At 42.9% G+C, this 26379-nt stretch overlaps 1 protein-coding gene across 2 annotated transcripts in view; it reads right to left on the bottom strand.

Annotated features, from left to right (window-relative positions):
* Nucleotides 1-26379, bottom strand: part of LOC112262079 (calcipressin-3) — an 83406-nt gene that overhangs the window by 39086 nt on the left and 17941 nt on the right. The window contains exon 3 of one of the 2 annotated variants that reach the window (XM_042330189.1): nt 12925-13023. The exons of the other annotated variant lie outside the window; for it this stretch is intronic. Within the exon in view, the coding sequence (XP_042186123.1) occupies nt 12925-13023 (99 nt within the window). The remainder of the gene's footprint in view (nt 1-12924; nt 13024-26379) is intronic. 2 annotated transcript variants of the gene reach the window in all.

The raw sequence follows: 26379 nt of genomic DNA, 5'->3' as shown, positions 1-26379 counted from the left end.
AGGCTACCCTGCCGCCCCTAAAGTGCTCCAAATTGTTTTTCCATCATTCTTTATATCAATGATATTGGCTTCATAATACAGTTTATTAATATTTATTTTTTATTTAGTCACATAATTTCTCAATTTGCAGTAAGTCAGCCAGTCAGAACAGGACTTATTAGCCACTCCTTTTGCCCCATCTCCTTCAACCATTTTTTAATTCCTCATCAATGCATGGAGCCTGAACAGCTCTAACAGTCAGTTTCTTAACAGTTTCTTTATCAATAATTGGAAGAAGCAATTTCATAAATTCATCAAGTCATCCCTAAACACACTGTTTGATGCAACGTTGTTTTCACATCATGAAATTACGTTGAATTAACATGGAATAGATGTTGAATTGACGTCCACATCAATGAATAAAAAGCTTTGTCCCAGTGTATTTCCTCCTCTTCTTCCGAAGAGGAGAGGCGAGAAGGATCGGAGGACCAATATGCGGCGTGGTAAGTGTCCATGGTTCTTTTAATAAGAAATAGTACACATGGACAACTGAATACAAAAACAATAAACGTGGAACGAACGAAACCCAAAACAGTACCGTGTGGTGAAAAACACAGACACGGAAACAAACACCCACAAACACACAGTGAAACCCAGGCTACCTAAGTATGATTCTCAATCAGAGACAACTAATGACAACTAATGATGCCTCTGATTGAGAACCATACTAGGCCGAAACATAGAAATCCCCAAATCATAGAAAAAAAAACATAGACTGCCCACCCTAACTCACGCCCTGACCAGACTAAATAATGACAAAACAAAGGAAATAAAGGTCAGAACGTGACACCCACATTCCATTTGCTTAGCTGAAGGTTTTTCCTTTAGACTTCACCTTATCGTCTCACAACCCTGTCATCCTGGCTCCCGTAACCCGACACCCCGGCAATGATAGAAGCCAGAGTCATTCTTCTACGTCACTCCAGCGGACATAGTTCTAACCTTTCTAACGTGACACCCGAGACCCAGAGCCTCTCTAAGGTTTTGGGGGAATGTGAGCCGACCGTGGCCCAATTCGACATGTTCCCAGACTGGGAGAAGTAAAAACCTGAACCCCATGCTCCCCGGCCTGGTACACCTGCTAGGGCCAGATCTGGTTTCCCACCTGGACAGAACACAGTACAGCCGTCCGCATCGTCCCCCACTCTTCCCCCTCTCCTTTACCGGTCCGTCTGACACACGCTGTTTGTCTAAATCTCTACTATGTAAACATCTACACAGCTGTTTTGGAGTGGTTATATCATCGAGCAAGTGCTGCCCTCTGTGACGGCTTGCTGAGTGCAACCTTGCAGGTTATTTGCTGATTGTTTGAAATATGTATAGACTTTTATCACTGCAGGTTGTTTTATATGATATGATGACCTTGCAATCCAAACAGCAATCCAAATGTTCCATGTTTTCAATCAAATGTAATCTCATAATCTCAAACATGACGTTTTGACACATTTCATTTTAGCTGATGTACTGTACTAGGGCTGGGCGGTATACCGTATTTTACTACCTGTTACCTTCTATATCAGTACTTCACTTGGCGTGTGTAATGTCCGTTTTTTTAGTTTCTCCATTTTCTACTTGAGTCGTTTTTCTCCCTTCTGCTGCATGTTGCGTTCCACACCAGGCCCTACCCCCTGTCACTCAAAGAAAGAGCTGTTGCTCGACCACGGAGTCACAAACACTTTCTTGCCGGTCGCAATGCTGCACAGTCCAGATAGATGCAGTACGATGTTGGTGACATGCTGCTTTCCACAAGTGTTCTATAATTACACTTATAGTTTGTGTATCCCACTGTCTGCAAACTACTGTCTCCTAGTTTGTCTTTTCTTAGCAAGTTGTGACTAAAATAAATCTTGTTAGCCGCTAATGCTAATTGACAGTTATCTGGCTAGCTAGCATGGTAAATGTACTAGTCAGAACAAGCGATCTAATACAGCCTGTTACCAATGCTGGTGTAGGCCTAGATACGCATTTTGTTTGTGCAACTGTGTCGTCTAAATCAGAGAGCAATAGGTGAAGCATGAATGGGGTGGCAGGTAGCCTAGTTGTTAGAGCGGTGAACTAGTAACCGAAAGGTTGCAAGATCAAATCCCGGAGCTGACAAGGTACAAATCTGTTGTTCTGCCCCTGAACAAGGCAGTTAACCCACTGTTCCTAGGCCATCATTGAAAATGAGAATTTCTTAACTGACATGCCTAGATAAGTAAAGGCAAAATGAATATGTTAGCTAGCTACATGTGATGCGAGAGGTTGAACCAAAGCTTGTTGCCTGCCTTCCCGCCTTTGGGACAACAACTCCTATTGTTAAGGTGGAGAAATTAGCAAGGGGAGGACCATTCTCCTCAGTGAATTTCATAAAAATAGTCCAACATTAATAAAGTTATAATTTTTAAATAAAACTACATTAAATATATTCACATCACCAAATAAAGAATTAATTATAGCTGAATACAACAATATAAAACAACCATAATGGAGAAAGCCCCATTGAAATCACTTATAATGTATGTGTTGCAACCCTAGAGTCATGAACTACTCATAAAGCACATTTATAACTTTTATTATTTAAAAACCATAAAAATACCGCCCCAAATTTGAAAAATATCAGATGATATTTTGGTCATATCACCCAGCCCTATACTGTACCATTAGTATATGCTTGATAAATAGTCAAGAGACCAAAACACAGATCTCAGCAAAAACATAGACCATACAGGAGTCGAAGTGAGCTGGCCAGGCATCAAAACAGGTGTGACTCCTCAAAGCTCTACGCTGAGTTTCCAGGACGACAGTCAGAGGTGACACAGACAACTGCCATTGTTATGATGGTAGGCTTGGGAACAGACCAGCAGGCCTCAACTGCTGATGGAAAGAAAGTAGGGTTCTTCAGTCCTGGGATTTAGTTTGGATGAATGGAGGTTTGCTGACACAACATTATCAGAGACGGAATTAACAACAGCTACCTTATTCCATCTTGCTGAGTCACTGAGAGAGAGAGAGTGTGTGTGTGTGTGTGTGTGTGTGTGTGTGTGTGTGTGTAGGATGTCTAGTATCTAGTGTGTAGCTCATAGAATATGTTGTTTCTCCTATCTGTAGTTTCCTAATAATGGGTTCCAGTGTTTTAGGAAGAGGTCATGTCTTAAACAGCCTACACGTTTTGTTGTCCTCTAATGCTTAAACGTGCCCAGTTTACAATCCATCAGTGAACTTCACACACCTAATGCATTTATCGACTTACCTGGTCCCTTACACTAAGGGGAAGTTATATATCTATATATATATACACACATATATATATATATATTTATACATCTTAGTAGTAAAACAGAATGTATTGGTGTGTGTGTGATAGTCATATGCATGTGTGTATTTTTTTGTGGTGTGTGTGTGTAATGTGTATGTTCATGCACATGTGTGTTTGCATGTATGTGCGTGTATACTGTATGATGTTTGACGTGTACCAATTAGAGAGCCTGTTCATCTATTTCATTCCTTACGCATGTTAATCTGCTGATGCTGCTCTATATTCTCCAGGTAATAACACACCACCACACAGATTAACACATCAGCTATCTCCGGTACTATAGCAACTGCTAAGGCCTAGGCCAGCAATCGACTTAAACTAACCCTGTTAGCATCAGCTATCTCAGGTCCTATTGCAACTGCCAGCCATCCACTTAAACTAACCCTGTTAGCATCAGCTATCTCCGGTCCTATAGCAACTGCTAAGGACTAGGCCAGCAATCGACTTGACTTGTTATGGCTGGGGGCAGTATTGAGTAGCTTGGATGAATAAGATGCCCAGAGTAAACTACCTGCTACTCAGGCCCAGTTGCTAATATATGCATATCATTAGTAGATTTGGATAGAAAACACTCTGACGTTTCTGAAACTGTTTGAATGATGTCTGTGAGTATAACATAACTCATATGAGAGGCAAAAACCAGAGGCTATCTGAAAAAACATAGTATGGTAGTTGGTGGTGGTAGCCTAGCGGTTAACAGCGTTGGGTCAGTAACCAAAAAGGTTGCTGGTTTGAATCCCCAAGCTGGCAAGGTGGGAAAAGCTGCCGTTCTGCCCTTGAGCAAGGCAGTTAACCCCCAACAACAACTGCTCCCTGGGCCCCGATGATGTGGACGTTGACTAAGGCAGCCCCGCACTGCTCTGATTCAGAGGGGTTGGGTTAAATGCGGAAAACACATTTTGATTGAATGCATTCAGTTGTGCAACTGACCAGGTATCTCACTTCCCTGCCCTAGTCTGATCCTATCCAAACAGGCAGCAAGGTTTGGCTTACTAAGGTTCCTCTACCAATGCCGATACAGGGTGTTAGTAGAGGAATGCATAGTAACACCCTGCACCAGAGCGAGACAGAGGTCAAGTATGATATTGTTGGTGGCAATTCCTCAATATGGCAGAATTAGAACAGTACCCGTATCATTTGCAGGTTGGCCATGAACCACCACAAGATGGACAGAGTATCCTTCACAAGCAGACACTGTATCACTATAACCAACAATAGCATCGCACATTTCCACTCAATTCCTACCACCTCAACAAGCTCACAAATGTTTGTTCATAGAATGTAAATGGGAAAGTTGTTTCTCAAAGACCCACTGGCTCCAGGTCATCTATAAGTCTATGCTAGGTAAAGCTCCGCCTTATCTCAGCTCACTGGTCACGATAACAACACCCACCCTTAGCACGCGCTCCAGCAGGTATATCTCACTGGTCACCCCCAAAGCCAACACCTCCTTTGGCCGCCGTTCCTTCCAGTTCTCTGCTGACAATGATTGGAACGAATTGCAAAAATCTCTGAAGCTGGAGACTTATATCTCCCTCACTAACTTTAAACATCAGCTATCTGACCAGCTAACCGATCGCTGCAGCTGTACACAGCCCATCTGTAAATAGCCCATCCAATCGACCTTACCTCATCCCCATATTGTTTTTACTTTTCTGCTCTTTTGCACAAGAATATTTCTACTTGCACATCATCATCTGCACATCTATCACTCCAGTGTTACTTTGCTAAATTGTAATTACTTATTTTTTCTATTGTGTTATTGACCGTATGCTTGTTTATTCCATGTGTAATTCTGTGTTGTTGTTTGTGTCGCACTGCTCTGCTTTTCTTTATCTTGGCCAGGTCGCAGTTGTAAATGAGAACTTGTTCTCAACTAGCCTACCTGGTTAAATAAAGGTGAAATAAATATACCAAAAATAACCAAAGGAGAACTTTTAGGGAACATTTTGTGCTAGCTCGGTAACATTCATATCTCAGCTATAGCTTAGAACACCATGCTGAAATATGAATGTTATTGACTGTGAATCACAGTGATCCATTCCGTGGTCCATCACAGCCTTCAGTTAACCCAGATGCACAGCTCTAAAGCAGAGCTGGATGATCAGGCATCTGTATATTACAGTTTTGTTCAATTGCTAACATGCATTGGTCAAAACTGAAGTCCCATTGTCAAAACTCTTCACACAGTCAAGGGAAACAGAAGTGTATGTGGACCAAACTGTGAATAATTTGTCATTGTTTCCACACAAAATGCATTCAATGATCACATTCTCCGAAATCCATGAACTCTTTTCTCATTCATACTCCACCACCTGCAAAACTATATATATATATATTTGAAGCACATTGTCAAATGCTAACACACTGTTTCCAAAACGGTTAACACATTCAAAACAGAATGATGGCAAAAGTCATGCATTTCTGCAGTAACCAGACTGAAACATATAGAACATCTCAGCAGAATATTTAATCATTATATATCCACCCCGACAAATCAGAAACAACTCCATGCCACTTCTAAAGAAAGCTGAGTATGTATTCACCATTGAAGTATACGCTTACAGCTAAAAGCCTACCCAGGAGTCCTGTTTTTAGTCTTGTTACCAAACATGGTACATCCACAGCTATGCATAATGTAAAGTACTGTAAAACTGTGGATTTACTGTATTTTAGAGAGAAATGGAGATGGAAACCAGGCAAACTGCGCATACATTCATCTTTGTGGATGAAGCTGTATTCAACCTGGCAAAAAAACAATGCAGGGGAAGAAATGTGATTGGACAGAGAGCAACCGTGGATGTTCCAGGCCAGAGAGGGACTAACATCACAATGTGTGCAGCACTGTACAATGATGGTTTGCTGTTACACAAACCACTCATTGGCCCCTACAATACAGAGGGGCTCATTTATTTTCTGGATGACCTGCATAATCGACTTGTGTCAGTGGAGGAGAGAGGGGCAAGAAACTCCCCTACCTTCGTTGTTGTGTGGGATCATGTGGCATTCCACCACTCTGCTGCAGTCACAGACTGGTTTGCTGCACATCCCAGGATGTCAGTACTATTCCTACCTCCATACTCACCCGTCCTAAACCCCATAGAGGAGTTTTTCTCTGCGTGGAGGTGGAAGGTTTATGACCACCATCCACATGACCATGTATAGTATAATCCTTACTGTCCTTACTGGATGCCATGAATGCAGGTTGTGGAGAAACTTCTCCTGAAGACTGACAGGGTTGGATTAGACATTCCAGAAGATACTTCCCAATATGGGGCGGCAGGGTAGCCTAGTGGTTAGAGCATTGGACTAGTAACCGGAAGGTTGCAAGTTCAAACCCCCGAGCTGACAAGGTACAAATCTAACTCTAACCTAGTTAAATGAAGGTCAAATAAATTAAAAAATAAAATGCATTGCCAGAGAAGACATAAGATGTGATGTTGATGAGAACTTGTGGCCAAATGCAAAAGAGAGGGAGAACTAGAACCCTCACTGTACAGTATGAGTGATTATACTATACAAATCAAAATCAATCAAATTTTATTTGTCACATACACATGGTTAGCAGATGTTAATTCGAGTGTAGCGAAATGCTTGTGCTTCTAGTTCCGACAATGCAGTAATAACGAGCAAGTAATCTAGCTAACAATTCCAAAACTTCTACCTTATAGACACAAGTGTAAGGGGATAAAGAATATGTACATAAAGATATATGAATGAGTGATGGTACAGAGCGGCATAGGCAAGATACGGTAGATGGTATTGAGTACAGTATATACATATGAGATGAGTATGTAAACAAAGTGGCATAGTTAAAGTGGCTAGTGATACATGTATTACATAAAGATGCAGTAGATGATATAGAGTACAGTATATACGTATGCATGTTGATGAGAACTAGAACCCTCACAGTACTGTACAGTATGAGTGATTATACTATACATGTTGATGAGAACTATAACCCTCACAGTACTGTACAGTATGAGTGATTATACTATACATGTTGATGGTTTTATTTTATTATTATTGCAGCCCTGGAATTTTAAGAATTTGATTTTTGTTTCAACTTTTTATTTTTCACATGTAAATTACTATCTGCAAAGTGATATAAAAAAAATCAAGGCTATTGAAGCAAACTGCTGCATTTCTGATTCATTCTTGTTACATATACTTTAGTACAAGTCAATAAAATGAAAAGGTGTTATTCTTTTTCTACAATGAAATACTGATTTATGTGAAAAAGCATTCAAAACTCAAAGAAAAACATTTATCATTTATGTAATGCTCCCTATTGTTAGTGTTTTTAGATCAGTGTGTTATGCATGCTTTCTGAATGAGAATTGTTGCCAATGTTATGGTCAAACGAGGTAATTTTGAGACATGTATGACATGTTTTGGTGGTTTGAGTGAGTTTTAGAGGTGAGATTAACTGTTTGTCCAAGATGCAGGTTGGTAATTCAGACTGTGAAGTGTTTTGTTGATAATGCAGACTGTGAAGTGTTTTGTTGGTAATGCAGACTGTGAAGTGTTTTGTTGGTAATGCAGACTGTGAAGTGTTTTGTTGGTAATGCAGACTGTGAAGTGTTTTGTTGATAATGCAGACTGTGTGAAGTGTTTTGTTGGTAATGCAGACTGTGTGAAGAGTTTTGTTGGTAATGCAGACTGTGAAGTGTTTTGTTGGTAAGGCAGACTGTGTGAAGAGTTTTGTTGGTAATGCAGACTGTGTGAAGTGTTTTGTTGGTAATGCAGCTTGTGTGAAGAGTTTTGTTGGTAATGCAGACTGTGTGAAGTGTTTTGTTGGTAATGCAGCTTGTGTGAAGAGTTTTGTTGGTATGCAGACTGTGTGAAGTGTTTTGTTGGTAATGCAGACTGTGAAGTGTTTTGAAAAAGTGGCTTCAGTATTGACCGATGCTTGTTAGCAATTGAAAAAAACCTGTAATTTTTATTTTACCTTTATTTAACCAGGCAAGTCAGTTAAGAACAAATTCTTATTTTCAATGACGGCCTAGGAACAGTAAATAGAGACACACAGGGAACAGATGAGATGAACCAAACGGCAAGCTGCCTGGGAGAGATGAGCTCAATCAGAGCCTTCCCTAACCCCGTTCGTTCCCCACTAATCTCATCCCCCCCCCCTCCCCTTCCCCCCTCACCTAATGTCCTCTTGTCCCCAGGACGTGCCAGAAACCAGGATTAGTTCAGATCTATCTGCCATCCTCCCCCAAAGTCAGCCCATTCGCTCCCCTTTCTCTCTCTCCCCCCACAGATGTTTTTGAAGGCTGCCCTCAGATCAGTCTCAGTACAGATTAGACCGATCGGGGATGAGGGGTTGTGGTTTTTCCGATGACATAAAAGATGTGCACTTGCATAACATGCACAACAAACAAGGCAAGCATAAACATTGGCTACTCTGCCAAGAAGTGGGACGTCTGCGTTGCATGATGTTACGCTCATCCTCAGGCAAGATGTGCTAGTAGGGTTTTGGGAGTCTGTGGTGAAGAGTTATATGCAGAGCTCAGGTGCTGCAGGGGAGAACGTGGACTTGGAGATGAGCTGCTGTTTATCAAGACAAGGTGGTATGAGCCTGTCTGTTCTGTTTACCTTACCTTTCCCCTTAGGTCAAATACCTTTGGGTGCTTGTCTATACTCTTTCTCTCTCTGCGCGCGTGCGTGCGTGCGTGTGTGTGTGTGTGTGTGTGTGTGTGTGTGTGTGTGTGGCAGGGGTTGGAACCGATCCAGGGAACAGAAGAAAAAAAAGAAAAAAAACACAACAACGTGCCTATGCAAAGCCCTCACTCTGTCACTCTGCACATTCATACTAAACCTATGACAATGTTTGTATTGGTAGTGGTATGATTTGGGATTATGCTGGTTCATTGTTTAGCGAGCTCAACAAAAGACTCCACTTTGCCAGATGACAACAGTGCATTAAGAAAGGATTCAGACCCCTTCTCTTTTTCCGCATTTTCTTACATTACAGCCTTATTCTAAAATTGATTAAATAAATACAAATCTTTATCAATCTACACATAGTACTTTAGCAAATGTACACAAAATGTAAAACAGAAATACCTAATTTACATTATTATTCAGACCCTTTGCTATGAGACTCGAAATCGAGCTCAGGTGCATCCTGTTTCCATTGATCATACTTGAGATGTTTCTATACCTTCATTGGAGTCCAACTGTGGTAAATTCAATTGAATAAGTTTGGAATCACCAAGACTCTTCCTAGAGATGGCCGCCCAGCCAAACTTTGCAATCGAGGGAGAAGAGCCTTGGTCAGGGAGGTGACCAAGTACCCGATGGTCACTCTGACAGAGCTCCAGAGTTCCTCTGTGGAGATGGGGAGAACCTTCCAGAAGGACAACCATCTCTGCAGCACTCCACCAGGCCTTTATGTTAGAGTGGCCAGAAAGAAGCCACTCCTCAGTAAAAGGCGCATGACAGCCCGCTTGGATTTTGCCAAAACGCACCTAAAGATTCTTAGACCATCAGAAACAAGATTTTCTGGTCTGATGAAACCAAGATTGAACTCTTTGGCCTGAATGTCAAGCGTCACGTCTGGAGGAAACCTAGCACCATCCCTACGATGAAGCATGGTGGTGGCAGCATCATGCTGTGGGGATGTTTTTCAGTGGCAGGGACTGGGAGACTAGTCAAGATCGAAGGAAAGATGAACAGAGCAAAGTACAGAGAGATCCTTGATGAAAACCTGCTCCAGAGCACATAGGACCTCAGAATGGATCGAAGGTTCACCTTCCAACAGGACAATGACCCTAATTACACAGCCAACACAATGCAGGAGTGGCTTTGGGACATCAATCAATCAATCAAATGTATTTATAAAGCCCTTATTACATCAGCCGATGTCATAAAGTGCTATACAGAAACCCAGTCTAAAACCCCAAACAGCAAGCAATGCAGGTGTAGAAGCACTGTCACTAGGAAAAACTCCCTACAAAGGCAGGAACCTAGGAGGAAACCTAGAGAGGAAACAGGCTCTGAGGGGTGGCCAGTCCTCTTCTGACATGTCTCCAAATGTCCTTGAGTGGCCCAGCCAGAGCCTGGACTTGAACCCGATCTAACATCTCTGGAGAGACCTAAAAATAGCTGTGCAGCGATGCTCTCCATTCAACCTGACAGAGCTTGAGAGGATCTACAGAGAAGAATGTGAGAAACTCCCCAAGACTCGAGGCTGTAATCACTGCCAAAGGTGCTTCAACAAAGTACTGAGTAAAGGGTCTGAATATTTATGTAAATGTGATATTTAAGTTTTTTGTTTTTAATAAATTTGCAAAATGTTCTAAAAACCTGTTTATGCTTTGTCATTAAGGGCTATTGTGTGTAGATTGACACAATTTTAGAATAATGCTGCAACGTAACAAAATGTGGGAAAAGGTCTGAAAAGGTCTGAAAACTTTCCAAATGCACTGTATGTGACCCATCAAATTAGCCAGGTGTGTCTGGGGGTGAGTACAGCCATCTATTGTATTTCATGAACATGTGTACATGTCTAAACAACAGTGACCCAACCACTTATCTAGACGTATCTGGGGTTGGTTATAGCATTTCCTTCACATGACCCATCAATTTAGACCAGTGTGTCATCTATTTAGACCAGTGTGTCATCTAATACGTCATCTAATAATTATGAAATATTTTCATCTGGACACTTTCTGTTTTTGATATTGCTTTTGTACAAGAAACCATTTCACTGTAGCGTTTACACCTTTTGTATGCAAAACACCTTTTGTATCTTGTGCATGTGACAAATAAACGTAGATTTTATTTGATATAGTGTGTTTATTTTTACCAGAGACAGTAATGTGAAGAACATGACCTGCATAATAGCGCGATTAAGAAATTATGGAGAGAGATGATTAATTTGAGACTTGTTTAACTTTTCAATGCTAGTTAAGGATACTATAGTTATTACATTTCACATTCTATTTTTTTTTACTACAAAAAGGTAAGAAGTGTTGTTATTTTAATTCTGGTGCTGCTCTGCACACACAATCTTGTAGCTAGCTAGTTAGTTAGCTCTGGTCCAACGTTAAGCCAACTCTCAGACGTTGAGACATTCAAAATTCCTTCATAGAAGCCAATCCTCCTCTGTAGGTTTAATTATGCCCAGCACTTTAAGCCAAGTATCCTCCTCCACTATTTCTCTCTCTCTCCCCATCCGCAAAATGTCAGTCGCATCTCATGCCATCCACTTGTCTGTCCAATGCATGTAAATAACTATTATAGCTTGACTGCTCCATAGCTAGATGCTCTATCAGTACTGTTTGGTGAAATGATTTAATGTCAAGCTAAATATATATATATATGTGAGGTTTAAAAAGGGAAAGAAAGGAATGATATTAGCCATTACTTTTGGGGGATTCCAACCAGTTTGGAACTTTATGTTGCTGGTCGCAACAGTGGAACTGAATGGAAAAAATAAATGCTTCTGTTCAGAATTAAATTATTGGAAAATAATTTTGGCTTTCCGACCCCTGGTGTGCAGACATGTACACAATGTTTATGTTTTCTGAGAACATGGCAGCATTACCTTGTACTTTGACTCATAGTATAGGATCTCTGTTCAGACTGATTAACTGAACTAAGGAAAGAAGTAGGATAACGGAATCTTATTATTAATTAAGTTATTGTTCTGGTACGGCATGTGCTGGGCTCTGTGCTGTACAACAGGCTACAATGGATGGCAAATGGCCTCAATCCACAATGACAAGTCTGTGGATAGGAAAAACGTGGCTAAGGAATTTTAAAGGGTTCAGTGGGTAAGCCATGGCTTTGACCACCATCTGTGTGGCATTTAAAGTAAACACTGGCACTTTCTAATGTCAAGGCTTTAGGCATCTCAGTACCATCTGCCTCCATGACTGTTGTATTCAATGCATGCGCTCTTATGTATCTGGCACACCGGCAATGCTGAAAGGGAGGTCAGACTCTGACACTGCGTGTAAACTGCTCCTCACTTCTGTTCTGTGCTCTTCCACATGTTCAATTCAACAACCCCCCCTCCTATAAACCCCCTGCTTTTAAGAATGTAACTTGCATAGGCCTACTAAAATGGATCAGTGATGCGACAGCGAGATCAAATCAAAATCAAATCAAATGTATTTATATAGCCCTTCATACATCAGCTGATATCTCAAAGTGCTGTACAGAAATCCAGCCTAAAACCCCAAACAGCAAGCAATGCAGGTGTAGAAGCACGGTGGCTAGGAAAAACTCCCTAGAAAGATGTAGTCTATAGCGCATACAGTAAAAACAAAAGTCTGCCCCCTATCTCCCCCTCTCGTCCACACTTCAGCAAACCCACAAACGTCAATCAATGACACGGAGGGCATCCGTGCGCATTCAGGGCGTGCATTTTGATGAGCTGCGGTTTCATTGATAAAAAAAACAAACAAGGGTGAACGTAAGCAAGACAGGCACTTTGGGACATGCAGAAACAACGGGTCTTTGAGTATGAACAGACAAAAAATTAAGAAATATTCAAAGTTTTTTCACAAACAGACAAAAATTCTGAAATATTCAACGTGCGGTTTTATGAAACTGTAACGTCATAGGCCTACCTGCAGCTTGTCGGACGTAAACACCTCTGTGTCTACCTCGCAGGCGATGATGGTCACCATCTCCAGTTTCATATTTATTGATGGCATTCCCTTTCGTAGCTGAGAGAAAAGATAAATAAAATAAATTATTTCGTTCGGTCCTTGTCTGCTTCAGAGAAAGCGCAGTCGCAGCCTCGCAGGTGATTGTAACTCCAATGGGTTCGCTTCGGATGAGGTAGTATCCTCACAGTTTGGGTGCGCTATTTGAAGTGAGTGATGCTGCAGTAGAAAACTCGCTCTCCCCGCTCCAACACAGAGCGGCGGTCAGAAACATTCGCGAGTGCACCAACCAACGCGCGTTCGGGCACAACATTGACGTCATTATCAGCCTCGTTTGTTCATTTGCGATGCTGTTGGTCGGAGCACTGCAGCTTGTAGAGCTACACTTCGGTTCTGTTATTTATTTTTTCTTCTAATTTAGCCCATGAACATAACTGCGACAATAGCTCTGAAATGATGTATTCTAGGCCTACTTCTAACCCAGTAACAATAATCAGAACTGCCTATAATGAAGTCCACAAAAAATATCCTGGAATAGAATTTCACTATTGTTTCACTATTGGTTTCATAAATGCAGCGTTCTTTCTTTCTTCAGAAACGGAATGCACCATCTAATGTTTTACTCTATGCTAGTAAGTTTGAGTCTGTTCCATTTAAATACTTTTCCATGTAGGACTATTCTGTTATTGAAATATCAGAGTTACTTCAATAAGTAAAAACAATCCAGACAAATCCAGTATAACCTGCTAATTTACTGTATAACATAGTGGACATTGCAGAAGCAGCCTGTAGTGTAGTATCTACAGTAAACACAGTTGTCATATCTCCCTTACTAGTTCAGCCTTATCCGATTGGTCCAAACTTCCAACAGGCTTCAGCATTGCATAACCTCACACTCATCAACTCTGGCACAAGCTCTCAGTTTCATCATTCACTAGCTAAGACAATAAGCCACGATGAGTAGGCAATAGGCTGGACGAAGCAGCGGGCTATTTCTGTCTGTCTGTGTGTCATGTCATTCATCACAGGGTACATTGTCCAGAGAGACAGACAGTCAGATAGACAACCACATGAGCCAGATATGATGCTCTGTAACTAAAGGGTGGCTCAATCTGGTTCTGACAGGCCTGAGGCAATGGGGGGTCTCTGTTAGGGTGTGAATAGATTAAGGCATTTTCTGTGCACTCCTCTAGTTTTCTTCCTCCTCATTTCAAATTCTCTCAGATAGTCAGCATTTTCAAAACCCATCTTAAAATTTAATTGGAATAAAAACCCATCATCTACCCCCCTTTAATCATGTGATCTTTCAGAGGTGTATATGCTCCTTGCAAATCTGTGAATGTGAATATTCTGGGTGTCCTGGATATTCAAACTTCCTTCCCCCTCACCAGATCCCTGATTGATGGCAGGTAGCCTAGTGGTTAGTGTTGGACTGGTAACGAAAGGTTAGAAGATTGCATCCCCGAACCGACAAGGTAAAAATCTGTCGTTCTGTCCCTGAACAGGCAGTTAACCCACTGTTCCTAGACCAGTTAACCCACTGTTCCTAGACCAGTTAACCCACTGTTCCTAGACCAGTTAACCCACTGTTCCTAGACCAGTTAACCCACTGTTCCTAGACCAGTTAACCCACTGTTCCTAGACCAGTTAACCCACTGTTCCTAGACCAGTTAACCCACTGTTCCTAGACCAGTTAACCCACTGTTCCTAGGCCAGTTAACCCACTGTTCCTAGACCAGTTAACCCACTGTTCCTAGGCTGTCATTGAAAACAAGAACATGTTCTTAACTGACTTGCCTGGTTAAATAAAGGTTAAAAAAAAAATACAAATAAAAAATTGATAGGGAATCTAAAATGGGGACATTACTAGATGATTGACTCATAACATGTTACTTCAGACCATAGAAGTACACAGATATTAAAGAACTGTTGCTAAATTGACTGTACCATCACAAAAATCCACTTTATGTAAAACATAATGCACATTTGCAATCCCAAAGTCATGGTTGTGTGTGGGAACATGAAACCAGGGTAGTAGACCATCGATTTGATCTGGTTTGAGCCTGCACATACAGAGGGGACACCCACTAACCCACAATGACACGCAATAACACCGTCAAACATTCAGGATACACACGTGAGACTCACACACCAGAAAACAAACCCCTCCACATCTGACATGAGACATAACAGTCATGTGTCGTTTTGGTTGTCGAGCTGCAAGGGGCAAGGGCTCTAGGGGGGAGGGAATAGGAGTCAGTATGAGCCCTGGGCATCGTGCATGTGTACACAGCAGGCATGCAGGCAGTAGCAGCATCAAAACACACCCACACACACACACACACACACACACAATACACTCACACACATATGCACACACAAACATAGTTCCAGACCAGTTAACCCCTGTTCCACAGTTAACCCACTATTCCTGACCCTTAACCCAGCGATGGAGGCTGACCAGTTAACCCACTGTTCCTCACCAGGCCCATGCCCAGCCACCCCTGGCGCCACTGCAGCTAGACCAGTTAACCCACTGTTCCTAGGCCAAGCTGAATTTATAAATGTTCAAATCGGCCATGTACAGGCAAAAAAAAGCAAATAAAAAATTGATAGGGAATCTAAAATGGGGACATTACGAGGTGATTGAAAGGAAATGAGAGAACAATTATGAAGAACTGTTGCTAAATTGACTGAGACACAAAACACAGAGCGAAGGAGAAGAGAATGATGGAGAGAGAGAGAGAGCAAAAATTAGAAAGAGAAAGAGAGAGAGAAAGCAAAAATGAGAAAGAGAAAGAGAGAGAGAGAGAGAGAGAGAGAAAGCAAAAATGAGAAAGAGAAAGCGAGAACAAGAGAAGCCAGGTGGAGGACAGCAGGTATAGAGATTGATAACGCAGTGCAGGAGGAGACCTGGACGAGAGCACAGCCCAGAAAGACTCTGACTAGGCAGAGACCTAGACGAGAGCACAGCCCAGAAAGACTCTGACCAGGAAGAGACCTAGATGAGAGCAGAGCCCAGAAAGACTCTGACCAGGAAGAGACCTGAGACACAAAACACAGAGCCCAGAAATACTCTGACCAGGAAGAGACAAAATTAGAAAGCAGAGCCCAGAAAGACTCTGACCAGGAAGAGACCTGGACGAGAGCACAGCCCAGAAAGGCTCTGACCAGGAAGAGACCTGGACGAGAGCACAGCCCAGAAAGACTCTGACCAGGAAGAGACCTGGACGAGAGCACAGCCCAGAAACACTCTGACCCAGAAGAGACCTAGACGAGAGCAGAGCCCAGAAAGACTCTGACCAGGAAGAGACCTGGACGAGAGCACAGCCCAGAAACACTCTGACCCGGAAGAGACCTGGACGAGAGCACAGCCCAGCAAGACTCTGACCAGGAAGAGACCTACGAGAGCACAGGCCATAAAGCACCAGGAAGAGACCCAGCACAGGCCATAAAGACTCTGACCAGGAAGAGACCTGGACGAGAGCACAGCCATAAAGACTCTGACCAGGAAGAGACCTGGACGAGCACAGCACCAGCCCAGAGCAAGGCCACTAAAGACTGACCAGGAAGAGACCTAGATGAGAGCACAGGCCATAAAGACTCTGACCAGGAAGAGACCTGGACGAGAGCACAGGCCATAAAGACTCTGACAGGCCATAAAGACTCTGACCCGGAAGAGACCTGGACGAGAGCACAGGCCAGAAACACTCTGACCAGGAAGAGACCTGGACGAGAGCACAGCCCATAAAGACTCTGACCAGGAAGAGACCTGGACGAGAGCACAGGCCATAAAGACTCTGACCAGGAAGAGACCTGGAGAGCACAGGCCATAAAGACTCTGACCAAATGATAGGAAGAGACCTGGACGAGAGCACAGCCCAGCAAGACTCTGACCAGGAAGAGACCTAGACGAGAGCACAGGCCATAAAGACTCTGACCAGGAAGAGACCTAGACGAGAGCACAGGCCATAAAGACTCTGACCAGGAAGAGACCTAGACGAGAGCACAGGCCATAAAGACTCTGACCAAATGATAGGAAGAGACCAAGGAATATACTTTAAAATGCACTAGCGCACGTATCGTAGGAAAGATTTTGGTTATGGTACAATAGGACTCTGTTCTTCTCGTTGATACCAGTTCTTATGTTGAATGAGGAGCATATTTAATCAATAGTCTAATATTGTTTTATTGTAATGTACCGGTGATAGGTGAGAATTGTCTGTTAATTGAATGATTAGAATATTCCGCCCTGAAACATATAATTGTATGGAATTGATTAGAATGTATAAAATCATAATCAATAAATGTGTAGTCCTAGTCAGAATTAGGGTAAAACAATATGTCTTTATGGTATTTTAAACACAGACTGTCTGAGCTTGGTGCCGACCTGACTGGAGATTGGGAGAGAACAGGGAGTACGTGTCAAGAACAAGGTCACAAAGCTCTGGCGGCTGGGTAGCAGGACATGTGTGTGCGTCTGTTTGTATGTGTGTGCGTGTGGCTGTGTGGGTGTGAGAAGTCAGTATAAAATTAATTGTTTTGTATTCTTGACGGTAGAACGTTCTGTGAATAAACCTTTTTGTCTATTTAGCTGGGCCTCCGTCTGTTTCATTCGACCAGGATCTTACAAATTCTGGTTTGCAGACTGAGTAATATAATTATATTGGGTGATGTACCTGGAGAACATAATTCTCTTATCAACCGGTCAAAAGTTTGGACCTACTTATCCAAGAGTTTTTCTTAGCTTTTACTATTTTCTACATTGTAGAATAATAGTGAAGACATCAAAACTATGAAATAACACATTTGGAATCATGAAGTAACCCCAAAAAGTGTTAAACGAATCAAAATATATTTTAGATTTGAGATTCTTCAAAGTAGCCACCCTTTGCCTTGATGACAGCTTTGTACACTTCACTTCTAATGCTTTTCCAAAAGTCTTGAAGGAGTTCCCACATATGCTGAGCACTTGTTGGGTGCTTTTCCTTCACTCTGCGGTCCAACTCAGCTCAAACCATCTCAATTCAGTTGAGGTCAGGTGATTGTGGAGGCCAGGTCATCTGATGCATCACTCCATCACTTTCCTTACTGGTCAAATAACTCTTGCACAGACTGAGGTGTTGTGCAATTGTCCTGTTGTGCAATTGTCCTGTTGAAAATCAAATGATAGTCCCGCTAAGCGCAAATCAGATGGGATGGAGTATCGCTGCAGAATGCAGTGGTAGCCGTGCTGGATAAGTCTGCCTTGAATTCTAAATAAATCACAGACCTTGTCATCAGCAATGCACCCCCACACCATCACACCTTCTCCTCCATGTGTAACAGGTCTGGGTGTAGCTTGTGCAGAGGAGTCAGGCACAGGACAGCAGAGATGAGTAATAAAAGTAACTTAACTCAAAATTACCAAATACATGTAGTAATACCAGGCCCACACAAAAGGACCGAAATACATAAAACAAACACGGACAAAATGGGGAAAACAGAGGGTTAAATAATGAACATGTAATTGGGGAATTGAAACCAGGTGTGTAAAACAAAGACAAAACAAATGGAAAATGAAAAGTGGATCGGCGATGGCTAGAAGGCCGGTAGTGTCGACCGCCGAACATCGCCTGAACAAGTAGAGGGACTGACTTCGGCGGAAGTCGTGACACCATGCTTCACGGTGGGAACCACACACTACTCTGCGTCTCACAAAGACATGGCGGTTGGAACCACAAATCTCAAAGTTGGACTCCTCAGACCAAAGGACAGATTTCCACCAGTCTAATGTCCATTGTCATTGGCCCAAACAAGTCTCTTCTTGTTATTGGTGTACTTTAATAGTGGTTTCTTTGCAGCAATTCGACCATGAAGGCGTGATTCAAACAGTCAGAACAGTTAATGTTGATGTCTGTTACTTGAACTCTGTGAAGCATTTATTTGGGCTGCAATTTCTGAGGCTGGTAACTCTAATTAACTTATCCTCTGCAGCAGAGGTAACTCTGGGTCTTTGTTTCCTGTGGCGGTCCTCATGAGAGCCAGTTTTATCATAGCACTTAATGGGTTTTCCGACTGAACTTGAAGAAACTTTCTAAGTTCTTGAAATTTTACGGAATGACTGACCTTCATGTCTTAAAGTAATGATGGACTGTCGTTTCTCTTTGCTCATTTAAGCTGTTCTTGCCATAATATAGACTTGGTCTTTTACCAAATAGGGCTATCTTCTGTATACCACACCTACCTTGTCACAACACAACACAGCTCAAACGCATGTGTAGAGAAAGTCAGCACAGCGTTGAAGACAGCACAGCGTTGAAGACAGCACAGCTTTGAAGTCAGCACAGTGTTGAAGACCACACAGAATTGAAGACAGCACAGCGTTGAAGTCAGCACAGCGTTGAAGACAGCACAGCGTTGAAGACAGCACAGCGTTGAAGACAGCACAGCGTTGAAGACAGCACAGCGTTGAAGACCACACAGCATTGAAGACAGCACAGCGTTGAAGACCACACAGCGTTGAAGTCAGCACAGCGTTGAAGACAGCACAGCTTTGAAGTCAGCACAGCTTTGAAGTCAGCACAGCTTTGAAGTCAGCACAGCGTTGAAGACAGCACAGCTTTGAAGTCAGCACAGCGTTGAAGACAGCACAGCGTTGAAGACAGCACAGCGTTGAAGACCACACAGAATTGAAGACAGCACAGCGTTGAAGTCAGCACAGCGTTGAAGACAGCACGGAATTGAAGACAGCACAGCGTTGAAGACCACACAGCATTGAAGACAGCACAGCGTTGAAGACAGCACAGCGTTGAAGACAGCACAGCGTTGAAGACCACACAGAATTGAAGACAGCACAGCATTGAAAACAGCACAATGTTGAAGACAGCACAGAATTGAAGACAGCACAGCGTTGAAAACAGCACAGTGTTGAAGACAGAATTGAAGACAGCACAGCGTTGAAGACAGCACAGCGTTGAAGACCACACAGCACAGTTGAAGACACACAGCGTTGAAGACAGCACAGCGTTGAAAGACCACACAGAATTGAAGACAGCACAGCATTGAAAACAGCACAATGTTGAAGACAGCACAGAATTGAAGACAGCACAGCGTTGAAAACAGCACAGTGTTGAAGACAGCACAGCGTTGACAGACAGCACAGCACATTGAAGACAGCACAGCGCTGAAGACCACACAGCGTTGAAGACCACACAGTGTTGAAGACAGCACAGCGTTGAAGACAGCACAGTGTTGAAGACAGCACAGAATTGAATACAGCACAGCGTTGAAGACAGCACAGCGTTGAAGACAGCACAGTTCCGAGACTAAGTGTGCCATTTTCACCAGGCAAAGAAACCGAGAGAGAAGGAACGTTATTGTTGTTTACGGAAATCACAGACTGAATGAAGGGATGGAACTTTGCTCAAGGATAGAAAGTGTTCCCATTTCTTCATCTCTCTCTCTCTCGCTGTTTTTAACAATGCCATTAAGAGATACAGTATCTAGATAACAAGCCATAGGAATAAAAATAGTACCTTTAAAGAAAACGTGCGAGAGAGTTAGAAATGACTAGGACGAAATAGAGGACGGATGAAAAAGAGATGGAGAGCCTCCCGAGTAGCGTGTTGCTTGAGGCGTCACTACAGATCCGGGTTCGATCCCAGGCTGTGTCACAGCCGGCTGTGACTGGGAGACCCAAGAGGCGGCGCACAATTGGCCCAGCGTCGTCCGGATTAGGGGAGGGTTTGGCCGGCCGGGATTTCCTTGTACCGCCGCGCTCTAGCGACTCCTTGTGACGGGCCGGTCTCCATGCTGTACAGTATTTCCTCCGACACATTGGTGCGGCTGACTTCCGGGTTAAGCGAGCAGTGTATCAAGAAGCAGTGCGGTTTGGCGGGGTTGTGTTTCGGAGGACGCACGGCTCTCCCCCGAGTCCATAGGGGAGTTGCAGCGATGGGACAAGACTGTAACTACCAATTGGGTAAAAGTACATAAAATATATATATTTTTTAAGAGATGGAGAGCAAGTAAGGACAAGAGGGGGGATACAGACTGTGATATGTGTAGAAAAAGAGATGGAAAGAGAGAGAGAGTAATACATTGACTTGTTATCCTCAAGCAAGACTCCCACCTGACAAATTGCAAGCACCCTCAAAAGCATAAGCCTGTTGTCGATATATCCTTTCTCCAAAGGGCACAAGAGAAGTGTACTTTCAATGTCACACGCTCCTTCTTCAATAACAACAACCTGCACAACACTTTGGAGGTCAAACCATGGCAGACTTCCCAACGCAATACTTCTAACCACTGCCAGACAAATTTACGATGTAAGTAAACTACAAGCTATTGACACTGAAGATGCACCCTGTGTTGATTATTTTCATTACTCATGCTCAGCCGAGATACACACCATTCAGCAGGTAGCCTAGCGGTTAAGAGCGTTGGGCCAGTAACCGAAAGGTTGCTGGTTCGAATCCCTGAGCCGGAAAGGTGGACAATTCTGCTGTTCTGCCCTTGAGCAAGTCAGTTAACCCCCAACCACAACTGCTCCCAGGGTTCCGATGATGTCAATTAAGGCAGCCCCCCCACACCTCTCTGATTCAGAGGGGTTGGGTTAAATGCGGAAGACACATTTAGGTTGAATGCATTCAGTTGTGCAACTGACTAGGCATCCTCCTTTGTCCTACATATTGAAGTACATTCATCTGCTGCAGATCATGAATGCCAAAAATAGCACAGTACAACAAACATAGAATGTTGCCTGTTTTAACTGAATGTTGTACAGTTATGTAACTAACTACATATTATAACACTAGATAATAGGAACAATGTCATCTGGCCTCCCTGATTTATTACTAGATTATGATATTGTAAGGTCATTATTATCGATCAAGGCAATCCATGATATTTCATTTGTCACATCAATAATCCTTAAATCATTACGTTGCTTAAATTGAAAAGGTCTGATGGGGGAAATGCACTTGGGTTGCTATAAACTTCATTTTGATAGCAGTGTAGTGTCAGCCATCACCTAGTGTCTCCTGACAGACCTGCAGAAGATTTGTTTCTGGATGTCGAGATTAGATATTAGCCATTACATAACCATGGGCTTGACTGAGGCAGGCTCACCTCACCAAAGAGATTACCCATTACATAACCATGGACTTGACCCAGAGGCAGGCTCACCTCACCAAAGAGATTACCCATTACATAACCATGGACTTGACCCAGAGGCAGGCTCACCTCACCAAAGAGATTAGCCATTACATAACCATGGACTTGACCCAGAGGCAGGCTCATTCTCACCCAAAGAGATTATTAGCCATTACATAACCATGGACTTGACCCAGAGGCAGGCTCACCTCACCAAAGAGATTAGCCATTACATAACCATGGACTTGACCCAGAGGCAGGCTCACCTCACCAAAGGCTTACAGAAGACCGCAGGAGGGATGGAAGATGGATGCAATCTGCCCTGCATCATGGGTAACCTTAGGGCTGGGCGGTATACTGTATTTTACGATATACCTGTATTGATGTACGGACCGGTTTAGGATTTTACTTTACCTCCTATAATGGTATTTGAACGTTTGGTTTGTTAAATGTGATATGCCATGACTAACGTCCATTTTTATAGTTTACTTTGCTACTTGAGTCATCTCTGTCTCGCTCTCTCTCCATGCCGCTTTCCAAAGATTTAGCCCCACCCCCTGACACTCAAGGAGCACATTTGTTGTTGCTTGACCACGAGACACTTGCATTCAGTCTGCATGATCAATGCAGCACATGCAACATGCAACATGTTAATGACAACGATGCAGTTTTCACTTTGCTTCTTAATATACAGTGCATTCAGAAAGTATTCAGACCCCTTGACTTTTTCCACATTTTGTTTACGTCACAGCTTTATTCTAAAATTAATTTTAAAAAATTTACACACATTACCCCATAATAACAAAGCAAAAACAGGTTTTTAGACGTTTTTGCTAATTTATTCAATATAAAAAACCTTAAAAATCACATTTAAATAAGTATTCAGACCCTTTACTCAGCACCTTCGGCAGCGATTACAGCCGCAAGTCATCTTGGCAATGAAGCTACAAGATTGGCACACCTATATTTGGGTAGTTCCTCCCATTTGCTGCACAGCTATTTTCAGGTCTCTCCAGAGATGTTCGATCGGGTTCAAGTCCGGGGTCTGGCTGGGCCACTCAAGGACATTCAGAGACTTTTTCCGAAGCCATTCCTGCGTTGTCTTGGCTGTGTGCTTAGAGTCGTTGTCCTGTTGCAAGGTGAACCTTCGCCCCAGTCTGAGATCCTGAGCGCTCTGGAGCAGGTTTTCATCTATGATCTCTCTGTACTTTGCTCCCTTCCTCTTTCACTCAATCGTGACTAGTTTTTGGAGCTGAAAAACATTCCCACAACATGATGCTGCCACCACCATGCTTCACCGTAGGGATTGTGCCAGGTTTCCTCCAGATTGGCATTCAGGCCAAAGAATCTTGTTCCTCATAGTCTGAGAGTTTTTTAGGTGCCATTTGCCAAATTTGGCAAACTCCAAACAATCGGGTTCTCGGCCACCTCCTTGACCAAGGTCCTTCTCCCCTGTTTGCTCAGTTTGTGCAGCAAGCTCTAGGAAGAGTCTTGGTGGTTGCAAACTTCTTCCATTTAAGAATGATGGAGGCCACTATCTTCCTGGGGACCTTCAATGATGCAGAACATTTTCGGTACCCTTCCTCAGATCTGTTCCTCAACACAATCCTGTCTCGGACCTCTACAGACAATTCTTTTGACCTCATGGCTTGGCTTTTGCTCTGACAGAACTGTCAACTGTGGGAACTTATACAGACAGGTGTGTGCCTTTCCACAAAATGTCCAATTAATTGAATTTACCACAGGATGACTCCAATCAAATGGAAACAGAATGCACCTGAGCTCAATTTCGAGTCTCATAGTAAAAGTCCGAATATTTATGTAAATATGGTATTTCTGTTTAAAAAATATTTAATACATTTGCAAAAAAATCTAAAAACATGTTTTCACTTTGTCATTATGGGGAATTGTGTTTAGATTGATGAGGAAAATGTTTAATTTAATACATTTTAGAATAAAGCTATAATGTAACACAATGTGGAAAAGGTAAAGGAGTCTCAATACTTACCTAATGCACTGTAAATACACTAGTGTTCTATAATTACACTATTAGATTGTTGTTTGTTACATCTGCAAACAGCTGGTTTGTATTTTTATAGCAACTTGGACATAAATCTTGTTAGCTGCTCATGCTAATTGCTAGCTCACTAATAAATGTACTGAATCAGCACAAACATAATTAGCTAAAGAGCCTGATAATACCAGTGATGGTGTAGACCTACACTACCGGTCAAAAGTTTTAGAACATCTAATCATTCAAGGGTTTTTCTGTATTTTTAAAAACTATTTTCTACATTGTAGAATAATAGTGAAGACATCAAAACTATGAAATGTTTTATTATTTTTATTTCAACTTTATTTCACCAGGTGGGCCAGTTGAGAAGAAGTTCTCATTTACAACTGCGACCTGACCAAGATAAAGCATAGCAGTTAGCTGCTATGCTTTAATATATAACACATATGGAATCATGTAGTAACCAAAAAGTGTTAAACAAATCAACATTTATTTGAGATTCTTCAAACAGCCACCCTTTGCCTTGATGACAGCTTTGCACACTCTGGGCATTCTCTCAACCAGCTTCACCTGGAATGCTTTTCCAAATCAAATCAAATCAAATCAAATTTATTTATATAGCCCTTCGTACATCAGCTGATATCTCAAAGTGCTGTACAGAAACCCAGCCAAAACCCCAAACAGCAAGCAATGCAGGTGTAGAAGCACGGTGGCTAGGAAAAACTCCCTAGAAAGGCCAAAACCTAGGAAGAAACCTAGAGAGGAACCAGGCTATGTGGGGTGGCCAGTCCTCTTCTGGCTGTGCCGGGTGGAGATTATAACAGAACATGGCCAAGATGTTCAAATGTTCATAAATGACCAGCATGGTCGAATAATAATAATAAGGCAGAACAGTTGAAACTGGAGCAGCACAGTCAGGTGGAAGTTGAAACTGGAGCAGCAGCATGGCCAGGTGGACTGGGGACAGCAAGGAGTCATCATGTCAGGTAGTCCTGGGGCATGGTCCTAGGGCTCAGGTCAGTTGAAACTGGAACAGCAGCATGGCCAGGTGGACTGGGGACAGCAAGGAGTCATCATGTCAGGTAGTCCTGGGGCATGGTCCTAGGGCTCAGGTCCTCCGAGAGAGAGAAAGAAAGAGAGAAGGAGAGAATTAGAGAACACACACTTAGATTCACACAGGACACCGAATAGGACAGGAGAAGTACTCCAGATATAACAAACTGACCCCAGCCCCCGACACATTAACTACTGCAGCATAAATACTGGAGGCTGAGACAGGAGGGGTCAGGAGACACTGTGGCCCCATCCGAGGACACCCCGGACAGGGCCAAACAGGAAGGATATAACCCCACCCACTTTGCCAAAGCACAGCCCCCACACCACTAGAGGGATATCTTCAACCACCAACTTACCATCCTGAGACAAGGCTGAGTATAGCCCACAAAGATCTCCGCCACGGCACAACCCAAGGGGGGGGCGCCAACCCAGACAGGATGACCACAACAGTGAATCAACCCACTCAGGTGACGCACCCCCTCCAGGGACGGCATGAGAGAGCCCCAGTAAGCCAGCAACAGTTTTCCAACAGTCTTGAAGGAGTTCCCACATATGCTGAGCACTTGTTGGCTGCTTTTCTTTCACTCTATGGTCCAAGTCATCCCAAACCATCTCAATTTGGTTGAGGTTGGGGGATTGCGGAGGCCAGGTCATCTGATGAAGCTCTCCATCCATCATTCTCCTTCTTGGTAAAAAAAATAGCCCTTAAACAGCCTGGAGGTGTGTTGGATCATTGTCCTGTTGAAAAAACAAATGATAGTCCCACTAAACCACATGAGATGGAGAATTCTAAATAAATCACAGACAGTGTCACCAGCAAAGCACCCCCACACCATATCACCTCCTCCTCTTTCCTTTACAGTGGGAAATACACATGTGGAGATCATCTGTTCACCCACACCGAGTCTCACAAAGACACAGAGGTTGGAACCAAAAATCTCCAATTTGGACTCCAGACCGAATGTCCGCGGCTCGTGTTCCTTGGCTCAAGAAAGTCTCTTCTTATTATTGATGTCCTTTAGTAGTGGTTTCTTTGCAGCAATTCAACCATGAAGGCCTGATTCACGCAGTCTCCTCTGAACAGTTGATGTTGAGATGTGTCTGTTACTTGAACTCCGTGAAGAATGTATTTGGGCTGTAATTTCTGAGGCTGGTAACTCTAATGAACTTATCCTCTGCAGCAGAGGTAACTCTGGGTCTTCCTTTCCTGT

The sequence above is a fragment of the Oncorhynchus tshawytscha genome, linkage group LG11 (genome assembly GCF_018296145.1).
Source record: "Oncorhynchus tshawytscha isolate Ot180627B linkage group LG11, Otsh_v2.0, whole genome shotgun sequence".
In the NCBI taxonomy this organism is placed as follows: Eukaryota; Metazoa; Chordata; class Actinopteri; order Salmoniformes; family Salmonidae; genus Oncorhynchus; species Oncorhynchus tshawytscha.
This window is presented reverse-complemented; position numbering and strand designations above follow the sequence as displayed.